The 27,397-nt window shown below is 38.2% G+C and overlaps 1 protein-coding gene and 1 long non-coding RNA gene across 5 annotated transcripts; one reads left to right on the forward strand and one right to left on the reverse strand.

Moving 5' to 3' along the window:
- Positions 1-111: 111 nt before the first annotated feature.
- On the reverse strand, positions 112-25,660 carry LOC110856116 (sex determination protein fruitless). Of its 4 annotated transcripts, none has more exons than XM_022104557.2 (13): positions 24,853-25,651; positions 10,683-10,765; positions 10,247-10,279; positions 10,003-10,181; positions 9,833-9,914; positions 8,964-9,271; positions 8,784-8,864; positions 8,377-8,667; positions 8,225-8,309; positions 6,606-6,687; positions 6,443-6,474; positions 6,326-6,354; positions 3,339-6,249 (listed from the first exon to the last, which is right to left on the reverse strand). In XM_022104557.2, exons 2-13 carry the CDS (start codon positions 10,696-10,698, stop codon positions 6,109-6,111), a joined length of 1,359 nt encoding a protein of 452 aa, XP_021960249.1. In that variant the 5' UTR covers positions 10,699-10,765; positions 24,853-25,651; the 3' UTR covers positions 3,339-6,108. The 4 variants fall into 4 exon arrangements, 2 of the variants coding, with proteins under 2 accessions (XP_021960248.1, XP_021960249.1); XR_004836229.1 differs by lacking the exon at positions 3,339-6,249 and adding an exon at positions 6,781-7,552 and having other exon boundaries at positions 6,330-6,354; positions 24,853-25,660; XR_004836230.1 differs by lacking the exons at positions 3,339-6,249; positions 24,853-25,651 and adding exons at positions 6,781-7,552; positions 11,683-12,119 and having other exon boundaries at positions 6,330-6,354.
- Positions 17,600-20,670, forward strand: LOC118437662. Its single transcript, XR_004836231.1, has 4 exons — positions 17,600-18,241; positions 18,985-19,040; positions 19,119-19,334; positions 20,326-20,670. It is a non-coding gene; the product is annotated as an uncharacterized LOC118437662 (long non-coding RNA).
- Positions 25,661-27,397: the final 1,737 nt, after the last annotated feature.

Here is a 27,397-nt window from a genome sequence, read left to right on the forward strand (position 1 = left end):
TCGACGATATCAAGTTGATATGAATGTCCCACTGACCGCGGAAATGTGGGGACACTATTCTCCCAAAGGCAAGGTCAATTCAAATTATCATGTGCATGCACATATGTTCAATTTTGATTAATACCTCGAATTTTATTAATAACGCGTCGACTTATTTATATTTCACAATTTAAATATGGTAGAACAATATTGGCACTTTGTAAATAGTTCATGCATTATAAAGGTCATACATAAAATGTCTTTTTGATAATTCATTATATTAATTACATTCTCAAAAAAAATCCCTGTAAATACGATCAGTCAACGTTTAAATGAATCCTACTCTACTCATTTCCATACAAATATTTGTCTCTAAATAAAATCCCAGCAAGTCTTAAAACACTAATTAAAAGAGCTACATACATAATAAAATATTAACCGTTGATTGTTTTCTTTTTTCATTCATAATAACACTATTTTCAAAAACCAAGCAAGAACACAATAAATTAATTAATAAAACTCGAATTTCATTGACGTCACGTGACTGAAATATTGACATGGATTAGTTGGTTGAACATAAATGGCAAGAAGATTACATAACATTTGTACAATTCGTATAACTAAATGTTGTATAAATATTTACGCGGAAGCCGTGGGGACATTAACATTACAGGATTTAGGGGAGGGAGGGGAGGGGTTTGTATAACATGATGGGGACAATGCCCACGCTTCCGCGGTCACTAGATTTACTTAGGAACTTTGAATGATGAATAATTTGGTACTTTTTCTCCAAACTTGACAAGAAAATAAGACCATTGCAAAAATAGAGATCTCTCCTGCAGCAATAGTGTGGTAACTTCACATTCTTCAATATTTGGCACAATACTTGAATAACGTTTAAAATCTAAAACTCATAAATTACGTATTACTAAAATGAAAATGACTACATAATAACTAGTTACACACGCATTATAAATGACTACGTATTATTGTATAAGTTACATTTTGACACAGGATATATAGGTTATCATCGATGACTACTAAATAGTTTGCTATAAGCTCATTGCATTGATTGCCCTTTGTTTTTTTTTTGGTTTGTAGATATTTAGGATTTTGATGTGATGACTTGAATCAGGAAGGAAGACTAGGCATTCTTTTGCACAAATTCAAGACAAACGACGACGACAAAGGTTGCATTTTAGAAAAAGGCACTTTTAACTTGTATAATTGATTGTTTCTGTTGAAGAGGGCAAAAAATCTGTCATTTAAAAATTGCACGTATTACAATTACTTGAATATCTTCTTAAAATCAAGTCCGTTCTCTTTTCACGTCTTTACTACTCGAACTGATCGACTGGCCGTCCTCCTTGCTTTTGTCCTTTGCTTTCTCCGAAGCCGTCGGAAAGGATTCGCCATGCTGCTTTTTCATCTGAAATCGACATTTAAAAAGAAACTTAACTCAGGACTCATCGTCAAAATCAACACATTTTTAATCATGTCTCTCCTCCAGAAATTTATTTTAAAATTCTGGACGACAAATTTGTATGCAGGGAGTTGATTATGATTTTTTTAAAATCTAGTTACGATGAGTTTCAAAGCTTGGTATCTATTGAGACGATCGTATTGGGCTAAATTTCGATGAATTATAAAACGATGAAGCCCACGAACGATTTTTCTGATTTTTTTATATCAAACAACTTTCAAACTACCATTCCTGAAAATTTCAGGAATGGTACATGCCCACAAGTGGAGAAAGAAATATTCCCCTGGGCTATGTTTAACACGTAGTTAGATAGGCCAAAAACAAAAGCGCAGATAAAAATATGAAGACCACGAACGATTTTGCAAATATTTGCATATGTTGATGGTCATACTATTGGTGATTTTTCATCAAAGAATTGAAGATGGTACATTTCTAGGTTTCGAGAAATTAATTCAAATGTATCAAAAAACATGGAATGAAATGGAAACCATGCAAAATTACCACAGGTATTAATAAAATGGTAACCATGTTGCGCGTTGCTACAATTTTGCATAACATTTCCAATGTTTATAAACCACAGCCCGACAAGAAAAAAAACATTAGTTACATTCATGGGTTGGAAGTGACTCAAATAGGACCCTTGGAGTTATAGTAGACATGCTGAATAATTGTTTGATAGTATAATTTGCCAACGCGCCAAGTTTGAAGTAAATCGGGGTTCATTTGACAAAGTTGAAAATGAACAGACATACGAACAGACAGACTGGCAAAACGGTTCCCCAAGCCTTAAATCGGGGTAAGAATCATTGAGCGCCATTTACTAATCAAAAACCATTGACAACCAACCGAATTTTGATTAGATATATTAGCCCAAAAAATCACCTTAATTTCTTATCAAAATAATTCAAAACTCATCGAAATTTAGCCCAAAACGATCACCATAACAGATACCCTTCAAAGAAGGGAAATTTGGGATCTCTTTCTTCAAAAACTGTCAAAATCTGGACTGCATATTTCATAAAAAACGACAAATTTGTTGTTCAGAATTTTAAAATAAATTCCCAGCTTTGAGAAATGATTGAAAATGTGCCGATTGTCATCGATTCCTACGTTAACACAGGTACAAATTATTTTTATTCTTCCGGAAATGTTATAATTTCCAAAATTACGTGAGTTTTCCAATAATCTTTCCGCTTGAAGAGGCTGTGGCAAATTTTGCAAGGATAATTTCCAGGAAAATGAACCCTGTAATGCTGATAGTCATTGGAGACTACTTTTCCACAGAGGAGGCATCGCTTCCTCTCCGCACTTGGACCCCCGCCCCCGCTCCCGACCGATCCAGGCTCCACGGCTTCAAAGATGAAACACGGGCGTGGCGGAAAACCACCCGAACCTGCGGAAGGAAGTCATGTAGCTACTAAATAAATAAATAAATATCCCATTTAATTAATTCTACGCTATTAAAAATTAATCCGAGAGAAGCCCGAGTAAACTGATTTAAAGCCAACTATAAAATTATCAAAGTTTCTTTAAAAAAGGGAAAGTTTCTAGAAAAATGTGTGTAATTTTAAATAAGCAAGCTATGTGTGTGGGTTAATATGTGCATTATCTACTTTTTTTGTACCAAAAACACCACCAATTTTATGCAACAAAATTCACCAGAGCGGAAACAACCGACACCATTTTACACGAATTTGCCAATAAACCGAAAAATGAAAGCCACCCGTCACCAAAGTGCAAAAATGTGCAAAAAATGTATGAAAATTATTACCTATGTCAAAGGACTGTAACAAATGACCTACGTCGCCTAGCTTATGACACTTTTAGCATGATGATAACATCCAAAATCAACCATTATTCCGTCAACTTTTCCATATTTTTTAAGGACAGCACATTTGATTTTTATTTGATTTTCAAAATATATTTAAATTATTACATTTGATTGACAAGTCAAAGTGATAAAGTTAAAGTTGACAACAATAATATTGAAGGAAAAACTCAATCAATATAACGATTTAACACTCCTTTTAAAGGCAGCGCGACATTTTTTAATGTGCATGAATTACTTAATGCAACATTATTATTATCGAATGACTACAAGGCTAAACAATTTTTCAAACACTTTTTGTCGCTCTTTTCTTTGCTCACTTTTTTTTTAAATACATATTTTTTTAGTCAGTTATTTATTTATTTATTTTATACTTCATTTGAAATTTAGTTACGTATTTATGTATTTATCTTGTTTTCTTTAAGATATTCATTTTCATTTCTTAAGTTAGTAAAGAGTCTCGTATCTCCTTTTTTGAAGAAATTAACTTTTTTTTGAAGATCATAAGATTACATGTACTTATACGGACTGAGACAAATATTCAAACTAGCACACACAAAATTCATATCATCATAATGGTAAATTTTTGGTATCGTCAAACCGGACAAAACAAGTTCTGCACCATGAACAGTGTCTTAAAACTACAGATGGAGGTCGCCCCCAGCGTATGAGCATAGATTTTGAACAAATTTGTGCCAATTTATGACAAATTTAGTTAGTATGAAATTTGCAAAAGCGACTATCCGCCAATTCTCAGGTCTGGCAAAGATATTTGCATAATAAAGCCCTAAAGTTGATTTTTCGACCTTCCAAGATTTACTGGGCATTGTTTTCTCCTCTTCGGATGCAAATATCTCTGCCAAACGTGCCCATTGGAAGATCATGTCTTTCGCAAATTTCATACTACCTAAATTTCTGATCGATTGACACTAATTTCCCCAAAATCAGAATCGCATACGCTGGGCGACCCTGTCATCTACTATTATTACATATTTTAATAATAATGTTAACAATAATAACGCCAACTTTTTACAACTTACATCAAGAAACACAGAATAAAATGATATATTAGATAAATCTATATAATAATTATCCATCATTATTATACATAATTTATATATTATAGTTTTCTTTGTGTGTAGTAGAAAGTTACTTTTTTTCTATAGAGTTCAAGGCAAAGTCATTCTTAGATTTTGGATACAGTTTCTTTTTTTCAGTATAATGGTTCATCAATTATTATGGAAAATAGTGGTCTGGTCATTATCATGTAATTTTATACTCAATCATTCCCTATCTCTGGAGCACTGCCTAATTAGAGAAAGTGCAGATAGAAACAATAGAGTGTCATGTAAACTAATTCATAGACTCGACATCTCCTGGACCCAAAAATTACGTTTTACGACTGTGTTACATTTTTTACTTTGGTTTAATTCTGTTTCTTTTTGATTAGGCACGTTGATGGACTCATCCAATCCACCTACCAAATACGTATCCTTCTTATCCTATAATTTTAATGCAATTATAATATTTAATAATTTTGTCTATAGTTAAAAACGAAAACTAAACTTTACTAACATTTACTAACAAATTAACTAATTGTTTCAACTGATTGTGAGAAATTAACCGATTGTTATAACCCTTGGGTGATGGTCGAATATTGCGGAAGTAAATAATAATACTCATTATTACTAACTGATTGATTGTTCAACAAAGTTAACGTTGTGTCAGTAATAAAGCAATTATTAATTAATTAAAGTGGCAATTATCTATGCGACGATTGTTTTCTCGGCAAGGAAAAATAAAATAAGGTACGACAATGATAATATAATATTAATATATTAATTTACATAATTAATATGTGTCTGCAACTAAAATTAATTATTACACGCTACCCTACCCTAACTAACTAATATTTGTCATTACATTGAAAAAAGCACACTTTGAACCCGACTTCAAACTACTAACCAAAATATCGTCTATAAACTAAAAAAAACGAAAATCATAATCTTAAAAAAATTCAATTCAACAATTGACTGAATTATAGAACACTTTTTTAAATTGATTGCTACATACCCCTCAATTCCAAACTCAATACATAAATGACAAAGTCTTTAGACATTGCACGCACAATTTTCAAAACCCAGAAATTTTTAGGATTATTTACGAACGCAAAAATATTTACAACAAATCCCTCAATCATTCTGAACCACACTAGAAGAGACTCTCCAGCACTGTATACGCAATACTTTTGGTTGATAATCATAACATAGTATTCAATTCACTAGCACGAAAGCATTCCAAATAATAATAACTTATTAGCGTGAAAACAACGATGATTTTCACTAGATCATTAAAGCCTGAACTTGAATGTTACATTTTTCTTATGCAATTAATTTCTATTTTTATAACTGGTGTATGTTTTTTCTGACTACGAGAACTCGACAAAATATTTGGTCATCATACAGCACACTCGACATCTTTTCTCATTAAAAACCAGATTACTACGTACGTACGTATAACATAGAAATGAAACAACGTATATATAGATAATAACACTTATTATTAGCCATAAATATACTTATCAAGCTAATAATAATATTTTTCTCTCTTTCCTCTTTCTTTGGTCTGTACTGCAATTATCGAAAATACAACAACAGGATGGCCACAGTTTGTAGAAAGGACAGTTAGTAAGACACAAACGCAGCGAAGACGTCAAGAATATGGGGTACATTTTGAATATATTTATGTATGAGGAGGAGTTGACCAAGTGAATAATGGTGAAAGTAGTAGTAGTAGTAGCATTACGAGATTTTTTATACTACTTGTAATCTGACGACGCCGTGATGAGATTAACCAAAGCGCTACTATTTGGACTTGTAGAGTTGCTGTTTGGTTCCAATTTAGGTTTCCCATGTTTCACGCGGACATGGGCATTTAGATTATCGCTACGGGTGTAAACCTATATACGTTTAGAGGAATAAATTAATGATCTATATAATTCCAACATGCTGCATATTATATGATTCTTTACGTACACAGGGGCAGTAGGGACAACTGTATGTACCTAAATCGGTGTGGAATAAACAAGATATATATTTTTAACAATTGAATATTAAAAAAGAAACTAGAATCGAATTTGAATTTGAACGAACCAGGCATGTGAACAAATCTGTGCTTCCGCCCTCTGGAAAAATAAAAAAGAAAAAAAAACTAAGCGATATGTATGATGACACCTTCACCACGAGTAAAATCGTAAACATCGACTTGTACATTAAGTCGTGCTAACTACCTAATTATCTTCGAATTCTTTCTTACCTAACCAGCTTTCCACACAATTTGCACCTTTTAAGATGGGGGCTTCCTTGCACCTTCTCGAAGATAGATCCGTAGATTCGTCCTGGAATATACAATGGAAATATACAATCCATAGACGTTAACCAAGTCAAAAAAATTTTTCCGATAAAAATGAAAATGATAATTTTTCATTTACATTCAAAAAATTTATACAGCATCTTAGAATTTCTTCCCTTAACCAACAAAACCTAAACCTATCCTATCCTACTTATCAACTACTAAATAAATACCACCGTCTCTCTCTCACTTCCGCTGATATGAAACGTCTGGAGGATCTATTTTATGATACACTTTGAGATGATTGTTCAACGTAGATTCACGACAGTACTCGTGTCGACAGAGGAAACAGACAAATTTAAACTGACTATTTCCACCACTGCTACTTCCAGCAGCAGCATTATCGCTGGAACTTTTATTCCCCCCAATTCCTCCCAAAGAAGAACTACTACCGGACTTCTTCGTCCTCGCCTTATTAAATGCATCCGAACTAGACCCTGAATTAATACTAGTGCAGGTTGTGCTACTACAAATCGTAAATCGGGGGACGTGATGGATAACGTGGCTCAATTTGTCGGAATGACGGTACAAGCTGAGCTGGATTTTTCGACGAGGCGGCCCCACCAGGCGGGGTGGTGGTTCTCCATCTTCCGCCGCTGAGGGGGCATTATTATCATCCGGGTCTTGTGGAACGAAGGAATTTTTCGTTATGACGGACTGCTGGTGGTGCATGCAACGCTTGCAATTCGAATCTTTTTCAGGCCGGTCTTCATTCTCGCTGTGTGAAACGGGGTTTACCGTAATCGCATGGCACTTATTATTCCATGTTAAACTTTTCCCTTTCGAAGTGTTCGAGCTCGAGAAAGATTGCGAGTGCATGGTCAACTTTGATTTTTGCCGTGGGACCGCAACTGCAACCAAGTAAGTAAAAAATTCCATAAAGACTGGCCCTACGGTCGAGTTCATTTTTGTTTTTTTTCTTAAATATCTATGTAAACTCTCATATTTGCCCAACAACCTAGCTCTCTGACCAGGAGGAGGAGTACTCTTTTCTTTTATAGTAATTTTAATAAATGACAAGCCCACTTTTTTTCTAACACACCTAAGAAGTCAGCACGAGAAACATAAAAAGCTCACCAACACCAGTAAGTAAATTACTTTCAAAATCATCATCATCATCATCCTGACAAATCCAGTATTTATTTTTCTAGCCCAGAACACTTAAGCAGAACAATTTATAACAGAAGCGTCGCTATTTATCTATTATTCTATTTGCTAAACGTATAACAATTCTTTTTTCGCTGCCAATCTAAATGCAAAAAATGTGAAATGTACGAGTTAGTAGGAAAGAAATGCTATGAATGAAACACACGGGGTACACAGCGCATCATCTTCTATGCAGGTATTAGTAGCTAATAATAAATTGTATCGATATGTATATATATATACATGATAAATGTCACCCTAACTGTGTGCTCTATATAGTATCAAAAGTTATAATAAAATAAAAACATTGCAAAGATAAGATGTAGATGGGGATTAGATTTAAAAAAAGATAAGTTCTGTAAAAAAAAAGCCCTTACCGTCAGCCATTTCCAGTCCGTCCAGGTTTGATCCCTGTTGATCCGAGTCGCCAGCGTCACCTTTGTCGTCATCGCTTGATTTTTCCTGGAAAAATTAGTAAAATAATGGTCAACCATCTTGTGTAATGTGACGAATTAATTAATGTATGTACCAGTAAAGAGGCATGCGGGTAGTATCCGATATATCGACCGTCATCAATTCCATCATCGTCATCGTCATCATCCTCATCCTCAACTTTCACGTTCAAGCCAGAATCCAAGTCGTAGTCCTGTTCGTCATCATCCTTGCTGTCCATAACCGGCATCAGAAAACTGGAGGGATCAATAGAAGAACTTGATTCACACGCAACCATGGGACTAGGCTGGGAGGAGACACGACCACCCCCGCCGCCGCCACCACCACCACCACCGCCCCCGGATTGCTTTCCAATTGCAATTAGTGCCTGAAAAGTCAATCACAATTTTATTTGTAATACTATAATCGGACATATTTAACTTTGAAATATTGCTCTTTTTATAAATCATAATTTTATATTTTAAGATATTCTGAAACAATTACTGGAGGCGATGGTCTGCTTGCTGCTGAGGATGATCCGACTGAAACGACATCCAAAGATCTTCCATCCGATTTGGACAAGTCCTGCAAAAAAATTTGCATGTTAACAACTTGCTTTCGCAATAATTTACATAAACTAGGAAACTGGCTATACATAGTGGATTCTAATTAATTCATAAATACCTGATGATGATGATGATGGTGGTGGTTCGTGTTGATTGCCAAAGATATGGGATCCATGCTGTCATCATTGCTACTGGTAGAAACCCTCCTCCGCTTTCTTGACGTCGTCATTAATATCCCATCAGAAGAGTCAACATTGTTGGAAGACACAACGTGAGAATGCGAGTGTGAATTTTTGAACGAAGTTGTTGAAGATGACATGACGTTATCTTTACCCGTCGTCGTCGTACTAGTACTTGCCTCCCCATTGCTGTCGCTCCCTTCAGTCAGCCCTCGGATCTTGAGGGCTTCCGCAGTTTTCAGAAACTCTGTTGATAAAAATGGTGTCAATTCAAAAATTCAACAATCATATTATACAGTAAGCAAAATAATTGGAGGAGTATTTAGTGGACAATCTCAGTGTAACTTGCTTATTTCCCACTTATATCAACAAATATTTGACAATGTAATACGTCAATCTACACTAAATTTAATGCAGGTTTCGAAAATCGTAACCATTTTTCTTGCAGAAATCAAATTTCTTGGTTTAACGGCTGGGAAAGAATGAAGGACACAAAATTGCGAATGGATACAAATAATTTGTAAATTAAACCTATGATACAACCAGAAATACGCAAATACTCCTGCAATTCTTTTCCGGAATTTTATGTCCTTCACTCTTTCTGACCCGTAAAACATAGAAATTTGATTTTTCCAAGAAAAATAGTTATGATTTTCGAAATCAACATCATCAATTTACCGTAAATTGATACATATATTGCTTTATCAACCATTTGTATTGAATTCTTTCGCTTATTTACGTCAATATCGGGTTCTTTTTCTCCAGACAAAACCCCAACCAACCAAACACACAAAAGGTATGATCTAACCTGACAACGATGACTGGGACACATTGACTTCTCCCTTGTACATAAAGTTTAGTAGTGCTTTCATTTCAGAAGACTTGATATCCTGTAAACATTCATAAATATATTAGGACAAGCTTATTAGGAAGCCATATGTGTAGCAGGCTTATTTGTACGCAGTATGAAAACCTCACCTTCATGTAAATGATGGGGTGAGGATGTGTATTCTTCACGAGGAGGGTTTCAAAAAAGGGGCTGCAAGCCGACAGAACGGTTTGATGTGCCTTAAAACTCTGTCCATCGCAGGCGAGTGTCACGTCTGTCAAATTGTCCTGTTGCAACAGCCGCTCTAAAACTTCGGTCAAATTGCTTCCTAAAAGAGACAGAAAATAATCATTGTAACCGGAATAATCATAATTCAACAAATATTCAACTTACCGTGATTATTCCAACGGAGACAAAAGTGTTGGTCTATAAGTTAATAAAGATAATTAATACATCAACTAATTAAAATTTACGATGGAGGTCTCGTAATGTATGCTTTCCAATTTTGACCAAACTAGTGTCAATCGATGGTAAATTTAGTTAGTATGAAATTTGCGAAAGGCACGATCTCCCAATGGGCACGTTTTGCAGAGATATTTGCATCCGAGAGGAGAAAACGCGCAGTAAGTTAGGAAAGATGCAAAATTTGTCAACTTTAAGGCGCATTTTCTCCTCTTCAGATGCAAATATCTCGGCCAAATGTGCCCATTGGGAGATCGTGTCTTTCGCAAATTTCATACTAATTAAATCTGTGATCGATTGGCACTAGGTTCGCCAAAATCGGAAAGCATACATGGGGAGACCTCCAAACAATTTATATTTTCCTTACCCCCCATTCCGCCCATTTTGACGAAATTGGACCTCAGTCTACTGGCTTCACTTTTCCTCCTCACTTTGACGAATTATGGCGTTCTATGGAAAACAAAAGGAGAAAAAAGACGTATGAAACAAGAGTACTCTGTGCATTCATTCATGTTAAATAAATTCATGCATATGCTTCGTGGAGACTTAAACCTAAGGTAAAGATGACAACATCGGCATTACAGAAATTATGCGACGGTAATAATGATGATACATTCATGCATGCATATCTACCAACCTAAACCCCGAGTAGTATGTATGTACTTTTAGTATGAAATAACCAATGCTAATCACTAATGAAAGAGTCCTTGGATAGCAAAATCCTTGACAGTCAACTCCGTTCGTCAGAGCGTCCAGTCCAGCCAACATGATTACTTATTACATATATCCACCACCCATAAGATTTAACAATTAGCATAATACGTACAATAATGCAAACTCAACCCCCACTTAAGCCTTAAGTAGCTATTTGTAATCAGTGAGCAAATAATTAACGCAGCAGACTATTACTCAAAACTTAATATATTGTCTGCCTCACCAAACTGCGCGACCTGTTCGTAGATATCTACATTCAGTTGGAACTAAGAATATTTAAATATCAATTATCACATTAATGTGTGACGCCGCTGGTACTTTCATGGCCAGCACAACAATGCAAAGGTGGATAGATTTTGTAATCTTTTAAGGCAATCCTAAAATAAACTGTAGCAATGGAGTGAAACAAGTGCATAATTCCCCCAAAAATTATGCGACCACGCTCCCTGATGGGGGGTCCGATTGACCCCGTCCCCCGGGGTCATGTATATGATGCCGATCTCGATTATGCCTTAATAACGTTGCTATACTAAAGGATTTGTTTATGAACCAATAAAACTTCTCCTGCTGACCGACAGACAGACAGACAAACAGCCAGACACCATATAATATTTCCCCCCAAGGATTCCTTTTTCCTCACCAATGCAACTTACCGGAAAAAGAAATCCACAAATTTCTCGAAATCTGCACACTTCTCGAACCACACACCACCCTTGCCTTTTCCCCAGATCGCACTGAATAATCTGCAGCCGAAGAGAGCAAGAGAGAGAGACAACTCTCGAATTTGAAGATGAAGAAAAAGGGCTTCCTCCTATTTTTACATTTCCACCAAACTCCCCTTCTTCCCTTTCCCTTCTTCTCCTCCTCCCTGCCTGCCTTGGGCAGCAGAAGAGTGACTCAGTCCGAGGGAGGGAGACTGCTCCTCCTCCTCCAGCTAAGAATATAACTCAAGTGAAACAGATTTCGAAACTGCATTCATAGAACGAGCCTATATAACGAGCAAGCGGGTAGTATAAGTGCCTAGGGACCGAAACGGGCAACAACTGAAAGAAAACACAGGGAAGGGAACGAGACCATGCAGTGCAGCTCACTTCCACTACTGAATATCGACATGAAAAATATCGACTCAAGAAAACAGACGAGGAAAGGCCTTGGCTAGGCTCTCTCCGTTTCGTTGCTCAGGCCACCACCATCACATCACAGGAGGAGGAGGACGACTCACGGCACGGTAGGTAAGGTTACATTAGTATGCGATCGATCCGACTCCCGGGTGAAAAGGGAAGGAGGAAAGGGTGACTTCATTTAAGGCCGCCTTTCACTCGCTTTCTCCCCTCACCACCACCACCACCAATCTCTCTCATGCACGAGAAAAGAAGAGCGTGTTTATACACTTTCTCATGCATGCATGTGATGTCTCCTTTGGTAAGTTACGACGAGAGAAACAGGGGCCGCGGAAGGTGTCGGGACGATAACATTGTATATAGGATAGGTTTATATAAGATGATACGGACATCGAACAACCGTGGGGACATTGTCCCTCTGTCCGCGGCCACTGGGTAGAAAGAAAGAAGGAGAGAGCCCTCCCGAACAAAAATCGATAAAAAACACTCGCCTTTCTCTCCCTTCATACATAGTTTCCCTGTTCTGAAAGCCACTTCGTCCTGCACTGCACTATCTCCACAGCCCGGTAGTGGTAGTGCTACTACGTAATCTATTCCTTGTTATTTTAGGTTAGAATACCAAATCTGTCCGTGGATAGGAGAGGACTTTGCTTCAATTTCATATGTCCATCCATCCTCTAGACCAATCTGGTAAGTAGTGCACTGCCGCCGCCGCCGGTGGTACTATGCAGAAAGACCAAGTCTTATCAGCAGAATATAATATAATGGATGGAGGAGAGGAGAAAAGCACGAAAAAGGAAAAGTAGTAGGGAACCCAGCCCTCAACAACATAAACTTTCCAACTCGAGAACAAATCCTTCATTTCATACGCTGCCCTTTACGAACGATTCACATTTTACATGGCTCGATGACTGCATTCATTCTACGTTCGTTATGTGTTTAACCTACCCAGCCCTTTTCCTTTCCTGCTAAAAAACTGGATATATTATTACCAAGCTAACCTCACCCATCCCTCAAGTACGTGATACCTTCTACGTCCTTCCAAAGCTGGAAATATCCGATTACACACGTTTTATGTTTATGTGTGTGCTCAGCATAGTCCATACATCGCCTTTTGGACTCCAATCTCCCCAAAATCTGGCTGGAGCGAGGAGAAGAAAGAGAAGAAGGACACGGTCCATGGCATGCTTCAGAAAAGTGCAATATCTCGCATCTAGCGTTCCATCCATTGTTTACCTAATAATAATTTCTTTACGGCTTCTGTTCTACTCTCGCTAAATGTCTTTGTACCACTAAAAACCATGTCGTCCCTAAAGAAGAAGAAGACGCTGATGTGTGAGTATGCATGCATTGTACAAGTAGCGAGACGAATCGTATTACAAGAAGACGGAGAAGAATAGAGCCTTTTTCTCAAGTCGGAGGAGGAGGAATTCCAGACTGTTGAATCTCGCCTGATATGTAATAAGTGCCAAATAATAATCTATCCACCAACGTGGCAAACACTCCAGGTTCGTTCGTTCGTACCTTAAATTATGGAATGGAATCCTTTAAACATTTTATCACGACTCTGCCGCCGTCACTTCCTACCAAGTATGGCGCGATGGCGATGGCACTTGCCATCCGTGAAGCAAGTTACTCGTGACTTTTGGCTCGGAAAAGGAGAAATAAGAAGAAAAAGTGACTATATACATGTTGTAAAAGATGCCTTGATTTTGCCTCACTTGTTGGACGGACGGATGGCTCGTCGTCCTACCCAAAATAGGAGTTGTCAAACCAAAACCAAGATAAAATTCAAGGGCAACAGATTCTTAGCAGAGATTCGCATCGCCAAGTCCGAGTCGTATCAGAGATCAGCATGCAGACTGAAATCCTTCTTCTCTCATACCCTGCAGTGCACTCACGTCAAGCTCTTCATCTCTCATCCTCACTTGAATTCAATGAGAGGAGACCAGACCACAGTTAAATAGCAGCGCAGTGACAACGACGACTGCATTACCATGTCAAACGCGTCTATTCATCCTTTATGTCAACCAGATGAGTGCGTCAACCCTTAGAGAAGCTAGCTACAGGATAGAGGAGATTACTTGTCCAAATAGTTGCACGTTTAACACACACACGATGAACAAACACAGTTGGGCAGGAGGAAGATCTATATAGCAGCCAAAATATCGAGTCAATTTCGATAAATTGTAGCCTCGTATGGAGGAAAATCTCCATAATATTTCTATCCAGGGCTCATTCATTCACCCACCCACCCACAGCATCAGAGTGGCCGCGGAAGGGTGGGGACAATGATGTCCCCATCATATTATGTACACCCTGCGTCCCCATCCCTACAATGTTAATGTCCCCACGGCTTCCGCGGCCACTGGTCAACCTGAGGACAGATCGAGCCGATATTGCGTACAATTCCCCCACCAAAAGCCAAGTCAGACAAGGGCAGCAGCAAGCAGGAAGCAGGGCTGCAAGTAAAATATGTATTGAGCCGATCACATCCTGGTCCTAGGAGTGCATTCCCTCGTCCATGTACGTACATACGCAGTCATTCATGAAGGGGCTTTCCCCTCCAAAGTCATCTCATCTCAAACTCATTTCGTGCTTATTAAATGCCAACCAGAAATAAAGGGAGCAGAAGCAGAGCAAAGTTGCAGGGTTTGTAAAATACTTGTGCATCATATACAAAGATATCCATTTGATAATATGTATATATATATCCGAGTACTTTAAAAGGACGGCGGGGGTGAAGAAGCTATATGGAGAACGTAATAGCAGGGCTCTCTGTTCTGTTCTTCATAAGAATAATAATAGAGCATGCAAAATGCTCTCATCCATCTCGTTAAAATACAGTACCACCGACCGACCACATGCGTACATACCCCGATGTACACAATAGGACCACTCATTCCTCCAAAAGAGGACAAGAAGAATTGTAATCAGTTTCAGTCATTGCATGCACATCATCCATATTTATCTTCCTCCCTTCGCCACCACCCACCCACTATCCACCCTTGTGTACGTTGCTGATACTCATTCCTGAAGAATATCGGTACTCTTAGAAATTCAGGATTAAACTAATACCAAGCGGTATTAATATATATGACTCTATGTATCAAAGTGGTATTAATGAGCGACAACCAGCAGTAATGGCTCGGTATTAAAGTTTTACCGTATCTGTAGCAAATTTTTACGGACTGGGATACCTTTAACACCAAACGGTAGCAAGTTTAATACCGAGAAATCCATACCTCATTCCCGACTATACCAGATTTCGAACAGTATACGCATAATAATAATACATACACGAAAATATCACCGAAAACAAGAAGGCTTCGCTTTCCCTCTCTCAAGGGAAGTTGGCACAAAAACAGTGAATAAATAGCTGTACGTATAGATTATGCAGCACAACAGTTTTACAAAAATCAAGTCTCTCACCCATTACATCCATCCTACATATGCCATCTCTTTCAGTTCAGCTATCTCTCTCAATCCTCGCCGGAATTCCAGCGCACGAGGCGAGCACTGAAGTCAATGCACCTTCGTTCGCAGTCATCATGCCAAGTTTTAAACCTTTAAAAGTTAAAACCCTCAAATCTCTGCGATAAACGCGATGCAAGTCCATCCCACGACTTCCAAATCCTGTTGCTCTCCTCTCGGCATCCTCAAGTCTTCAAGTCGTTTCCTCTCGATGCCTCCCAGTCGCCGCGGACAGAGGGACAATGTCCCCATGGTTGTTCGATGTCCTCATCCTATACAAACCCCTACCTCCCCTTTCCTACAATCTTAATGACCCCACATGTCCTCAAGCCTTCCGCGGCCACTGGATTCCTCCCATTCTAAAGTATGCACTTGCTGTGAATAAAAAGTGCACATACAGAGACTCGACTTGAATCTATCTTCGCCTTCTTCCGTTCCTTGGCCTGTTAAAAAAAAGTCTTGCCATGTTCTTGATGATGCCATCAAGTTTTGTCACTGGTTGCTTATTTAATAATAATAAAGCTGGCCTGCCTGGTCTGCTGGCGAAGCGATATCTGGCTGGTAACTTGCAGACTGTGCAATTTATATAAACAGACTTGGTGAACAGATTATAATTTAAGGATACAGACGGACAAAGGCTTGCTAAGAAAAATGGATGGATGGATGAAATTCAATCCTTACGTACTTATTTAGTTTCATTTCAAGTCTACATACATACATCCCAAGTAACTACTCAATCCTTCCAACAACTGTGAAATGAAATGCGAAAGGTGTTTTTAAAAGAGACCATACCCACTAAATTAAATTAATATCGTGAAGCAAATCTGCCTGCCTGCCTGGTCCTGGCGGCCCTGCAAGTTGTTCCAAACAGGATAATGCAACATGCTTATGTAGCATTCATTCGGTGGGATTCTGGCGGATTTTATATTATCACCGCATTGTGATGAGCTTTTATTATACAATCCAGTTTAACCAGCCTGCCTGGCATAGGTTTTGACTGATTATGTGGTGAAGAGAGGAGACCTGCTTGTGCACTTGTGTTATATTGTTATGACTTGGATTCTGAAAACCTCTCTCTGTGTACCTACACACATGCACCTTAATAGTGGGCCTAATATTAATTGTTTGTATGGCAGGCAGGCACACCATATTTATGTTATCTTTACCCCTATCATCGCACATATATTTAGTCCATGTCACAGCAAAGTCCTTATTGTTCATACGAGAATGTACCTTTCCTCCTGCTTAATTCAACATACAACATCCGTCCTTTTATCCGAACACCATTCACTTCACTCCAAATCTAAACTAACGAGTAGTACCACTTGCACTCCAATATTTGCCAAGGCTTCAATCCGTACTTGATTAATTTCCACCAGACTTTTCGTATTTTACTGCACGTTTCTCGCACCTGATGATTATTCCCAAACTTAGAATTTAACTGGCCATGCATGGATTAAGGAATGAAGAAAAATTCTAATAAGTATGCTCCATCCCTGATACATTTGATCAGTGGCCGCGGATGCCGTGGGGACATCTGGGGACATTGCCATTGTAGGATGGGGGAGGGAGGGGTTTGCATAAGATGGAGAGATGATGCGGACATCGAATAACCGTGGGGACATAAATTGTCCCTCCTCTGTCCCCACCCTTCCGCGGCCACTGCATTTCATGATCATTACTATACTTGAATAAAATATAGGGGCTAAAAGGCTAAGGTGCATCCCTGACAGTGGCTGCGGAAGCTGTGGGGACATTAATATTGTAGGATGGGGAGGTAGGGGTTTATACAAGATGGGTAGATGACTCGGACATCGAATAACCGTGGGGACATACATTGTCCCTCTGAGTCCCCACCCTTCCGCGGCCACTGCATTTCATCATCATTACTATACTTGAATAAAATATAGGGGCTAAAAGGCTAAGGCCAGGGCCAGAAATTTGCACCACCACCACCACCAAAAACTTGGTCGATATGATGACCACCACGATCTCACGCAGACAACGTGGCCCAACTAGTCGTCATTATTTCACAGAATACATTAATGCATTCAATGTAATGTAATAATACAAAAAATAAAATTACGTTGGACAGCAGCACTCAAACTTTAGCCAACCCACCAACCTGCCAAAATGTGGAAGGGACTACAGATATTTCGCTGGACTGGACAATGCCAAAGGCTGCTGAAAATGAATGATTTGTGCATGCACGATATTTACAGCAGCAGCTCTCAGCTTCATACTTTTTATTACAACCCACAATTGCTTACATTACATTACATAGTACGTAAAGTGGTGGTCTGCTGGTGTGATGAGGGCCTTGTTCATCCTCCATTCCATCCACCAACTCTCGGCCGGCATTCAATACAAAGTCCACCACAAACACATTTCAAAGGCAAGTAACCAACACAATAGAAAATTCATACACGTTTTTATAACAATTTCAGTCCTACGCCCGCAGTCCAGCCAGCTTCGCCATCATTTCATGATCATCATCATCCTTGCGCTCTACACAAATCTGAGACTTTTTGCTCGTCGTCTATCTGCCTACAATCATGGTCAAGATGTATCCTTAATGATGCATGTGATTCAGTTTTATATTACGAAATGCAATAAGGTATGTATAGCGTAGGCATGGCATAGGTATCGTCGCATCGTAGGAAAAGGGATGGTCCAATTCATCCAAGCACTTTTGCTTTTGCAGCTCTTCTTTGGATACCTTGCATAATCCACCTGTTGAACTTTTTGGTGGTGGTTTGCTTTGGTTGCGTAAAGGAATTCGCTTCTCTTGTAAGGTTTCAAAAACGCTATATGCTGGGATTTGATGGTAGCATTGTGTTCACAAAAAAAAATCGTGGTATAATGACCTTAACTTTATTTCTTCCTCCCTGGCCCTAAGGGTGCTTGAGATGTGTGTGCATGCATGCATTTATTTGACAAGTCCTTATAAGATCTTATCTTATTTCTATACACTCCATATCACACATCTACTTATATCTAACACCTTATCTGACCAGAGATTCTTGCAAGTTAAAAAAAACTTTAACTGATCGATTCATCATCATTCCTTGCAGACATTTCATTTCACATTCGTCTCGAATTTAATAACAGAAATTTGATATTTTATGGTGGAAAAATCCTTACTATTTCTTTCTTGCCGTCTGGACAGCTAAATAATATGGCAAGAAGATCGAAGAAAAACTTGGCATTCCGACCAGACCAGCTTTGTTTATAATTTTCAATTCAAACCGTAATTCGAGCTAGAATGTGATGTACATACGATCTCATTTCACTCAAAAGTTATGTACATACATGCGACTTTGAAATTACTACTAAAACTTTGCTCCCATTTATTTCCAGAGCCGCCCTCTGAGCTACCGAATTTTCTCATGTTTCAAGGCTCCATTCCACCAAGGGTAATAAAAAAATGTAACAATAGCGAATAAAAATTGGGCATATCGGTCAACCAATAAGAATCTATACTCAACATATAGCCTCCTTTCGTGCAAGCAAAATACTTAATTCCTACATACATGCCTCGTCGAGATGAAGCACGTACCTGTACTTGAGAAAAAAAAGAAGACCTCTACCTGGACAGCGGGTTTGCTTTTAGTTGCCTTGCTTGCATGCAATATTTGACTTTGCGCATTTAAACCCTAATTACACAAGAGGTGGAATTTAACTAAAACAATGTCCAGTCCAGGTTCAGGGTGAGTTAAAACATGGTAAAGAATATGCACCGTCGGTAGCAGGAAATATTTCGCAAGCAAGCCAAATCATGTATAAACAGTGGCCGCGGAAGGTGTGGGGACATGTGGGGACATTAACATTGTAGGATGGGGGGAGGGAGTGGTTTATATAAGATGGGAGATGGTGGGGACATCGAATAACCATGGGGACATTGTCCCTCTGTCCCCTCAAGCTTCCGCCGCCACTGTGACCAAACACATGCATACATTTTAATGCAATTCCATCCATCCAACACTACACCAGCCACACAATAGTATTTAATACCGACTTAAACTGCTTCTTTCTATCCACGTAAATACATAAATACTACAGCTGGAATAGTAGACAATAGTAAAACAGTTTTTTTTTACGTATGCATGCATGCATCCACGTTAAGGTGGATTGCTGAGTTTCAATTGGATCCGTTTCTCCATCCATACATACAAATAATGCTACGTACGATAAGCACCACCAGAAGACGAATTTTACTTTTAAACATACTCAAGATTTCTCAGCAAGCCAACTCCAAAGAAATGTGAAACCCTGCTAAAAGCTCCTTCAAGGATGGGTAAATGCCACCAGCACCAATCCTGACTTACAAAACAGGCTTCATGGTATCACGTCGTATCAAATCATGACATTATATATATCCTCCACTAACTGAAGGCCTTAAGAACATATTAAATACACAGAGTATGGTGAAATGCATGCATGCAAAAAGTACGGGAGAGAGATGACTTCACCACGTTCAGCACATGACTTTGTGTAAAATAGAAAGAATGAATGTTGTATAGTCAGTCATACTCATGAAATGATGATGCTTGGTACTTATACTTATTGCAAAGTCGTAGTTAGTTGGTTGGTGCAATATATAATGGCAAAGTTTTAAGTGTGGTAGTACTTTTATCCGTCCATCCTCCATCCTCATCTGTTCATAAGTATTAAATCAAACCTTCATTCCTTGTTTCGCAGGCTGGGCTAAAAAGTTTGCTTACTTAATGTAATAATTCACCTTCAAAAAAGCCAACCTCCACTTCATCCTCCTATTCCAGACTCTCAAACCTAACCAAACCATCGCTGGTTCCGTCAGTCAGACTTAAGTCACGTCGAAAAATCTGCTGCTTGTGAATAGATTATTATTACTTTAGAGTAGAGGAGCTACTACTTCACTTCAGCGTGTTATGTTGTACTTGTACATGAAATGAATTGACGACCAAATAAAAATTCCCATAATATTCAAATTCAACAAGCAACCATTTTGGATTATTTAATGTTTGTACTACTGTGTACCTTAATCCAACCCGGCCGAAATTAAATGCATACATATATTCATGCCTAGCTGGCTTGCGTGTATATCAAAAACAATCTGTCCCTGTGAGAAGATAATGTAGAGTCAGGGGCCGCGGAAGGGTGGGGACTCAGAATGTCCCCAGGGGTATTCGATGTCCCTCCAAAGTTATACAAACCCCTCCCTCCCTTGTTAATGTCCCCAGATGTCCCCATGGCTTCCGCGGCCACTGCGTCCTGTACACCTTTTCCATCACATGCAAAACTCAAGTAAAGATATTAAATTAAACACAATTTTAAAAGATAAGTGACTCTGCTTCTGCTGCTACTTCGCATCGATCGACTTTGCATGTTTTTATGTAAAGATTTGCTGTAATCTAAATCTATGTATTTTACTTACACCGACCGACATGGATAAGGCATACATAAGGCTGCATAAAGAAAGAAATGGAAATCTCTCCTCCCAAAGAGAGGATCTCTTGTGTTGCTAGGTTGGTAAGTCGTGTGGGCAGGCAGAAATAGGTTAAAGCCGTGTGCCGTAGTTAGCAGGGCACACACGACAGGAAAGAAGGGCACCAAAGGACTAAAAATAAATCCAAGAGGAGAGTAAAGTACCAAAGAGCTGCCAGCCAGGGCCAAACCGAGTCATCTCCTCTGCACATTCATCGGCTTATACGTATTACATAGTCCGTAACATAACGTAACGTAAGATAACTAAAGTACAGACAGATTGCATGCAGGATATACATATGCATTTATAAGCCTTTGAGAAGCTTGTGTTTTACTGTTCTCGTCACCTCAAAATATATCCACGAACGACGTCTTTACACTGTAAACCAAACCAAGTATCGGTCATGTGTGTTGTGTCTTTCTTGAGATAAGCGAAGCTCACTTGAACAACAAATACAGGGCAAATTAGAAATGGGAAGAATTATCGGATGACCGTGGTATCAATGTTCAAGTCACAAAAATATACATGGATTTATAAGCATTATATTTATAACCATTTTTTTCCGAGACACCTTAATTTCTCCTCTGATAAGATGCCCTATTCTATTGTTGCATCGTTTATCTGCTCACTATAAATTATGCACCATTGCATTGACTACACAAATAAGTAAATGGAGCAGACCCACAACCAATTAAACAAACCTTTTATTGGTCCTCCAGGTTCAATTATTGTTTATCAATTTCTTCTACCAAACAAACTTTCCTTTTGCATTGTCACATTAAAGAAAACGAGGACCCTTTCTTGATAAATACGTGCAATTCTATCAATGCTATTCTAAAACTAGAACGCAGTTCTTGTATTGATTACGTATGTATGGTCCGTATATTTAACCGAGACCCATTCTTTCATGGTAAGAAACACGTGCAAAATTCAAAATTGAGTCAAACCATAATACGAATGTAAAGATTTATACGCCAGGACGACAAGCATACATAAATTTGTATAACAAACCTGCATTGTATTCAAATTCAAATTTTTTACTCGGCTCAAAAACCAAACCACCATAAAATATTTAATACGTGCAATAATCAAGGTGTAAAAACGTGGCCTTTGCGTCTAATATGCGACATATGTATCCGAAAATCTTAAATTGAAATGTTTCTTCTTGGTTTAATAAGGTTGTTCTTACAACCTAACAACCCAACTTGCATACTTATCACATTCTTCCTCCTCGTGAAGAAGTAGTGCAGTCACCACCACAAGTTACAATAAATCCTTTTATTTGAGGTGAACTGGAGCTTTTTAATTTCTCAAACTCACTCTTCACTCTTCTTACGTCGCATGGCATGAATAACCATAATCACGCCCATGAATTTTACACTCGTTACATGATGATATTGTAATACCAATACTCTTCATCCTCAAAGCTATCCAAAAACATTTCATCAAGCAAGCAAAGTCACACTACCTCAAGTACTACTGACTCAGAATTACTTCACCAAAAATTTGATTCCCGCTTCGTATCCCTACCATACTAATAGCATGGGAAGGATACCAGCGCGGGATGGAAAAGAAAAACTGAGTTGATATTACAGACAGTGGCCGCGGAAGCCGTGGGGACATGTAGGGACATTGCCATTGTAGGGTAGGGAAGGGCCGGGTTCATATAAGATGGGGAGATGATGGGGACATCGAATACCCGTGGGGACATTGCCCCTCTGTTTCCGCGGCCACTTCCTACCACCACCAAGACGTATAAGTACCTCTCTCCTTTTCAAGATTATGATATAATACTCGACTATTTACTTGGTGGTACTTTATGCATCTTAAAGAACGACGACTCGCTGGGTATAGAAAATCCTTGAAATTCTCGTTTATTCTCTCCTCATATAGTAATCTCTCATGTATGTATGCATACATCGCTTATGTACAAGGCAACGCTTCTTTCGTTTGAGGGACTTATGCATTACGACATCAAACGAACGATATTATGGAGATAAGCCATGAATATCAAAAGGTTCCTAGAACTCTGATTCACCAGCTGGTCTCCGTCCAGTCCAGTCTCGAATAAGATGTAATAATAAAATAAACGAGAAAAAAGCAGCCGATCAGTCTATTTATCATACATCGATTCGATTCATAAGCACTTATCAGTGTATCAATAAAACATGTCACTTTAAAAGCTGGACTTGATCAGACATGGATGGATCCTTCTCTCCTCCAAACAAAGTCAAACTGATCAATTCAATCGAGTGAGATGATATGGACCTTCGTTCGTTTTTTTTTCATTACTTTGCAGGCAGCAATCATAACACGTTATCAGCACACAATTTTATTATTTATGTAATATAAACTTTTCCTTCAACTAATAATGATGAATCCACAGAATTATGGTGGAAATGTGCCCTTATTTCATGCGTACATGCATATTTTGTCTCAATCCTGAAAACGTATTACATACATTTTGAGTCAATAGATGTATGTTAAAATTGCGCAATCTTATCAATTCTGTCACACAACTTTATGGATAAGAATCGAAATACGAAATGGTATCGAGGTAAGTTTAATGGTAATCCCAATTAGTAAATAAGTTCCTCAATTTCGAACCGGTAATAATCACCAAAGTCATTAGCCCATCACCAGTTTCTTAATGCTTGTTCGACTTACTTACAAGGGAACATACCGAGGTGTCCAACGAGTTAAGGGTCGACACCTATACCAAAATGACCACAATACATGACTTGCTAAACGAACTGAACGAATTTCCGTGTAAAATTCACTTTTCGTCAAGTTGTGACGATATTTGTGACGAGCGCATGACCATGGCGTTGCCAGCGGAAGAGGTCGGCCGCTGAACGATCAGGTCGAACCCAGAGAAGCGTCGTCGTCTTCACGTCGTCTTCAGATATTTCAAATTCTTTCATATTTTGAAAACATCTTGAAATTTTGAAAAACATTTTAAATTTCTTCAAAATTTGAAAAATTTGTTCAAAATTTCAAAAATTTCTTCAAAATTTCAAAATTTTCTTCAAAATTTCAAAATTTTCTCAAAATTTCAAAGTTTTCTCAAATTTTTTTCAAAATTTCAAGATGTTTTCAAAATTTGAAATCTCTGATGACGACGACGCATCTCTGTGTTCGACCTGATGGTTCAGCGGCCGACCTCTCCCGCTGGCAACGCGATGGTCATGCGCTCGTCACAAATATCGTCACAACTTGACGAAAAGTGACTTTTACACGGAAATTCGATTAGTTTGTTTAACAAGTCATGTATTGTGGTCATTTTGGTATAGGTGTCGACCCTTAACTCGTTGGACACCTCGGTATGTTCCCTTGTTAGATAATAAGCAACTTGTTGAAACATGAAACTTAAATAATTCATTATCTTAACAACACTTATCCTCCAGCTAGCGTTAAGACTTCTCAATTACGGAATAAGACTAATTATCCTCTGTAAATTATAATCCTCTTCACCCTAAAATAATATTCAATTCTATCCACTATCCAGTAAAATATGTATGTATATGAACCAACCAAAACCAAGTAACCGGATGCTGGTTAAAAAAAGCCGTCATGAATAACAATTCAATTCTCTTTTATGGTTTCCGAGTAGTGACTTGTTTACATTTTTTTCCTGCAGCCTTCAAAAATATAATAGATTCCCCATAATTTAATTTCAAACCATTATGTGCATCCGATGCTTATCCGCGACATAAAAAAATGCGATGCGATCCATACAATTAAAAAATTTGCATACTTACCCACTGCCCGTAAAAAAATATGCTGCCACTGTTCTGCCGCTCCTGCTGCTGCTGGATAGAAATTTGCAGCCTCCTAATTTTCCTTCGGTGAAAGTACGACGGTGAAAGTTGACGTTAATCTGTCTGTTCTGTTATTTTTGTAAATATTTTTTATTTTCTCTCTTCTTTCTTGACTAGAAGTATTTTGAACCAATTAGTAAAAAAAAGTTAAGTTTTCTCCAAAATTAACCACTCATCGATCAAAATATATATCTTCTTTTTTCGCTTTAACCTTTCCCAAACCAAACTTTCTGTTTCTTGCTCTTGATTAATTGATCGCGATTGTACTATAACTTGTCCAGCACACCTGTCCTCCTGTCGTTCCGATTTAATTGCACATTTACTTAACTTTTACTGTACGACGAAGAGCGTCTCTTCACTTGATAATAGAATTATACAAATTTACATGATTATTTGAAGTCCGAAATTGTTGCTCGCTCCGTGTATGTATATTATATTAAAGAACGTGTAAAACTGGGGGTTTATTTATCGTATTAATCTGTTTTTTTTAATTATCGACCGTAGGATTAAATATTTCCAGGAAGGCTCGTTATTTAGAAGAGTGTTGGTCCTAATGGTAATTAAATTTAACTAGAGTGGTCGTGGTGGAGAGGAATATTTAAGGAGTGGGCAGCAGGCAGCCGAGCACAGTGGATGGAGTAAAGCAAGCCATTAGTAAAATATGGGTACGAAGAAGACTTGAGGATATTTAGTCCCTCCTCCAATAAGGGCTAAACAGAAACACCATGCATGAGCCATGGATAGAAGAACGCACGCTGGGCTAGCAGACGGCTTTGAGCGGAGCCCATAAGGATTACATGGAAAGTGTCTGTTCATAGATCGTGTATTTTAAGTAGATGGTACGAGTCAATCCTTTGTTAAGGTGGAATTGTATGCGGGTTTTGAGATTGAGTTGTTGTGCCTCAACTTTCCCTTCTTCTAAAGGGCGATTTTGAAACCAGTTATTTGCAGTATGAAGATTTTATAAAGTTTAACAATTTATTAAGGTTTACAAAGTTAGGAGGGTAGAATTTAGATTGTTTTCTTCAATGAGAAAATATTTAATTTTTACTTGTTACTTTTCATCTATTTTATACTTATCTGCTCATTCGAAATTCATATTCCCGCCGGATGTCGAATATAAAATATTAGAGATAACTTTTTCTCAGAAAAACTGAAATAAAAAGATCTACTCTTGAAGAAAGCTTGACCTTAAATATCTTCGGCATAAAAAATTATTTTCTGAATCATACTTTGAAAATAAACTACTTTTTGACATAGTACTCTAGCAAAATTCGCATATATTTTTCTTATGTACGAATATATTCCGCTTAAACCATCCATAGTTCACAGTGCCATGCTGAAAATATAACACAGGCCCAGTACTCCTCACTCCAACGCTCTTGAGAACCTATTACATACGAACACAATGCGACGCCCAGGAATCCTGTGCCGAAACCGTAAAAAATGCAACCCATGAATACCTACCTTAAAACCTGGAAACTTATCCAAATTTTCGAAAAAATGCAACAAATTTGGCCAACTTTTACATAACTTTTCTCCTTTAACCAAGCCATTAAGGGTACCAACCCTTCTTAATTACAGACCTTTCTAAAGGTTTTACCCAACCCTCAAGGGACCTTTAAAATTGAAGATATTCACTTTCATTTTTAACCCACTCATTTAAACCCTTTTAATTTGCAGCATTATTCCAAATTACGAACTTCATGTTCCACGAGGCATCATGGAATATGTAACGTGTGAGAGAGCCTTTTTTATCCTGATACTTATCCTTCGCAGGAAAGTATTAGTAGGTAGTGTTGTACAGCTCGTGGTAGTGCCTACTAATACCCATCCGAGTTAAATCTTTAAATCATAGTACTTATGGTTTGGTACTTGGTTCGTTCGTATGCAAAGAAGAATTGGGTGATCCAAAAAAAATCACTCTTCTTCTCCATGCGATATTCCTATTAAAGCAAAACCATACAGTTAACAGCTTAACGTGGCTGCTATACCTTTCCCATGTTCCATAATACGGCTTATAGGTTTCGTATCGTGGGATGATGCTTTTGCTTTAAAGAGGATGATGATGACGATGATGGTAATATTATCTCGTTTGGTTTTGGTTTTGCTGGTGAGAGAATCGCATAAGTATATATTGCACTGAATCAGGTGAAGTAAGGGCTGCCAGTGGCCGCGGAAGGATGTCCCTACGGTGATTCGATGTCCCCAATTCCCCATCATCTCTACATCTTATTTAAACCCCTCTCCCCCTATCATACAGTGTTAATGTCCCCAGATGTCCCCCCACGGCTTCCGCGGCCACTGAGGGTTGCCCTTCATTATTGCACCTGTATCAATAATAAAGGGTTCGTACATACACCTGCTTTGAACTTGAGGGCACTGCGATTACGTAAATATTTGTAAAAAAGGTATACTTTAACGCCATTCGTGAATCTGAAAAGCTTTATGATTTTAAAATTATAAAATTTCAGATAGGCTTTGT

This window comes from Folsomia candida, unplaced genomic scaffold (genome assembly GCF_002217175.1).
Source record: "Folsomia candida strain VU population unplaced genomic scaffold, ASM221717v1 Fcan01_Sc015, whole genome shotgun sequence".
Taxonomy (NCBI): domain Eukaryota; kingdom Metazoa; phylum Arthropoda; class Collembola; order Entomobryomorpha; family Isotomidae; genus Folsomia; species Folsomia candida.

What these genes read in the sequence shown, in the direction of transcription:
- LOC110856116 (XM_022104556.2), bottom strand. An exon ending in GTCCCAGTCATCGTTGTCAG is followed by an intron (nt 9,272 to 9,832) that starts GTTAGATCATAC and finishes TTTTATCAACAG; the next exon opens with AGTTTCTGAAAACTGCGGAA. An exon ending in ACCCGCATGCCTCTTTACTG is followed by an intron (nt 8,310 to 8,376) that starts GTACATACATTA and finishes TAATTTTTCCAG; the next exon opens with GAAAAATCAAGCGATGACGA.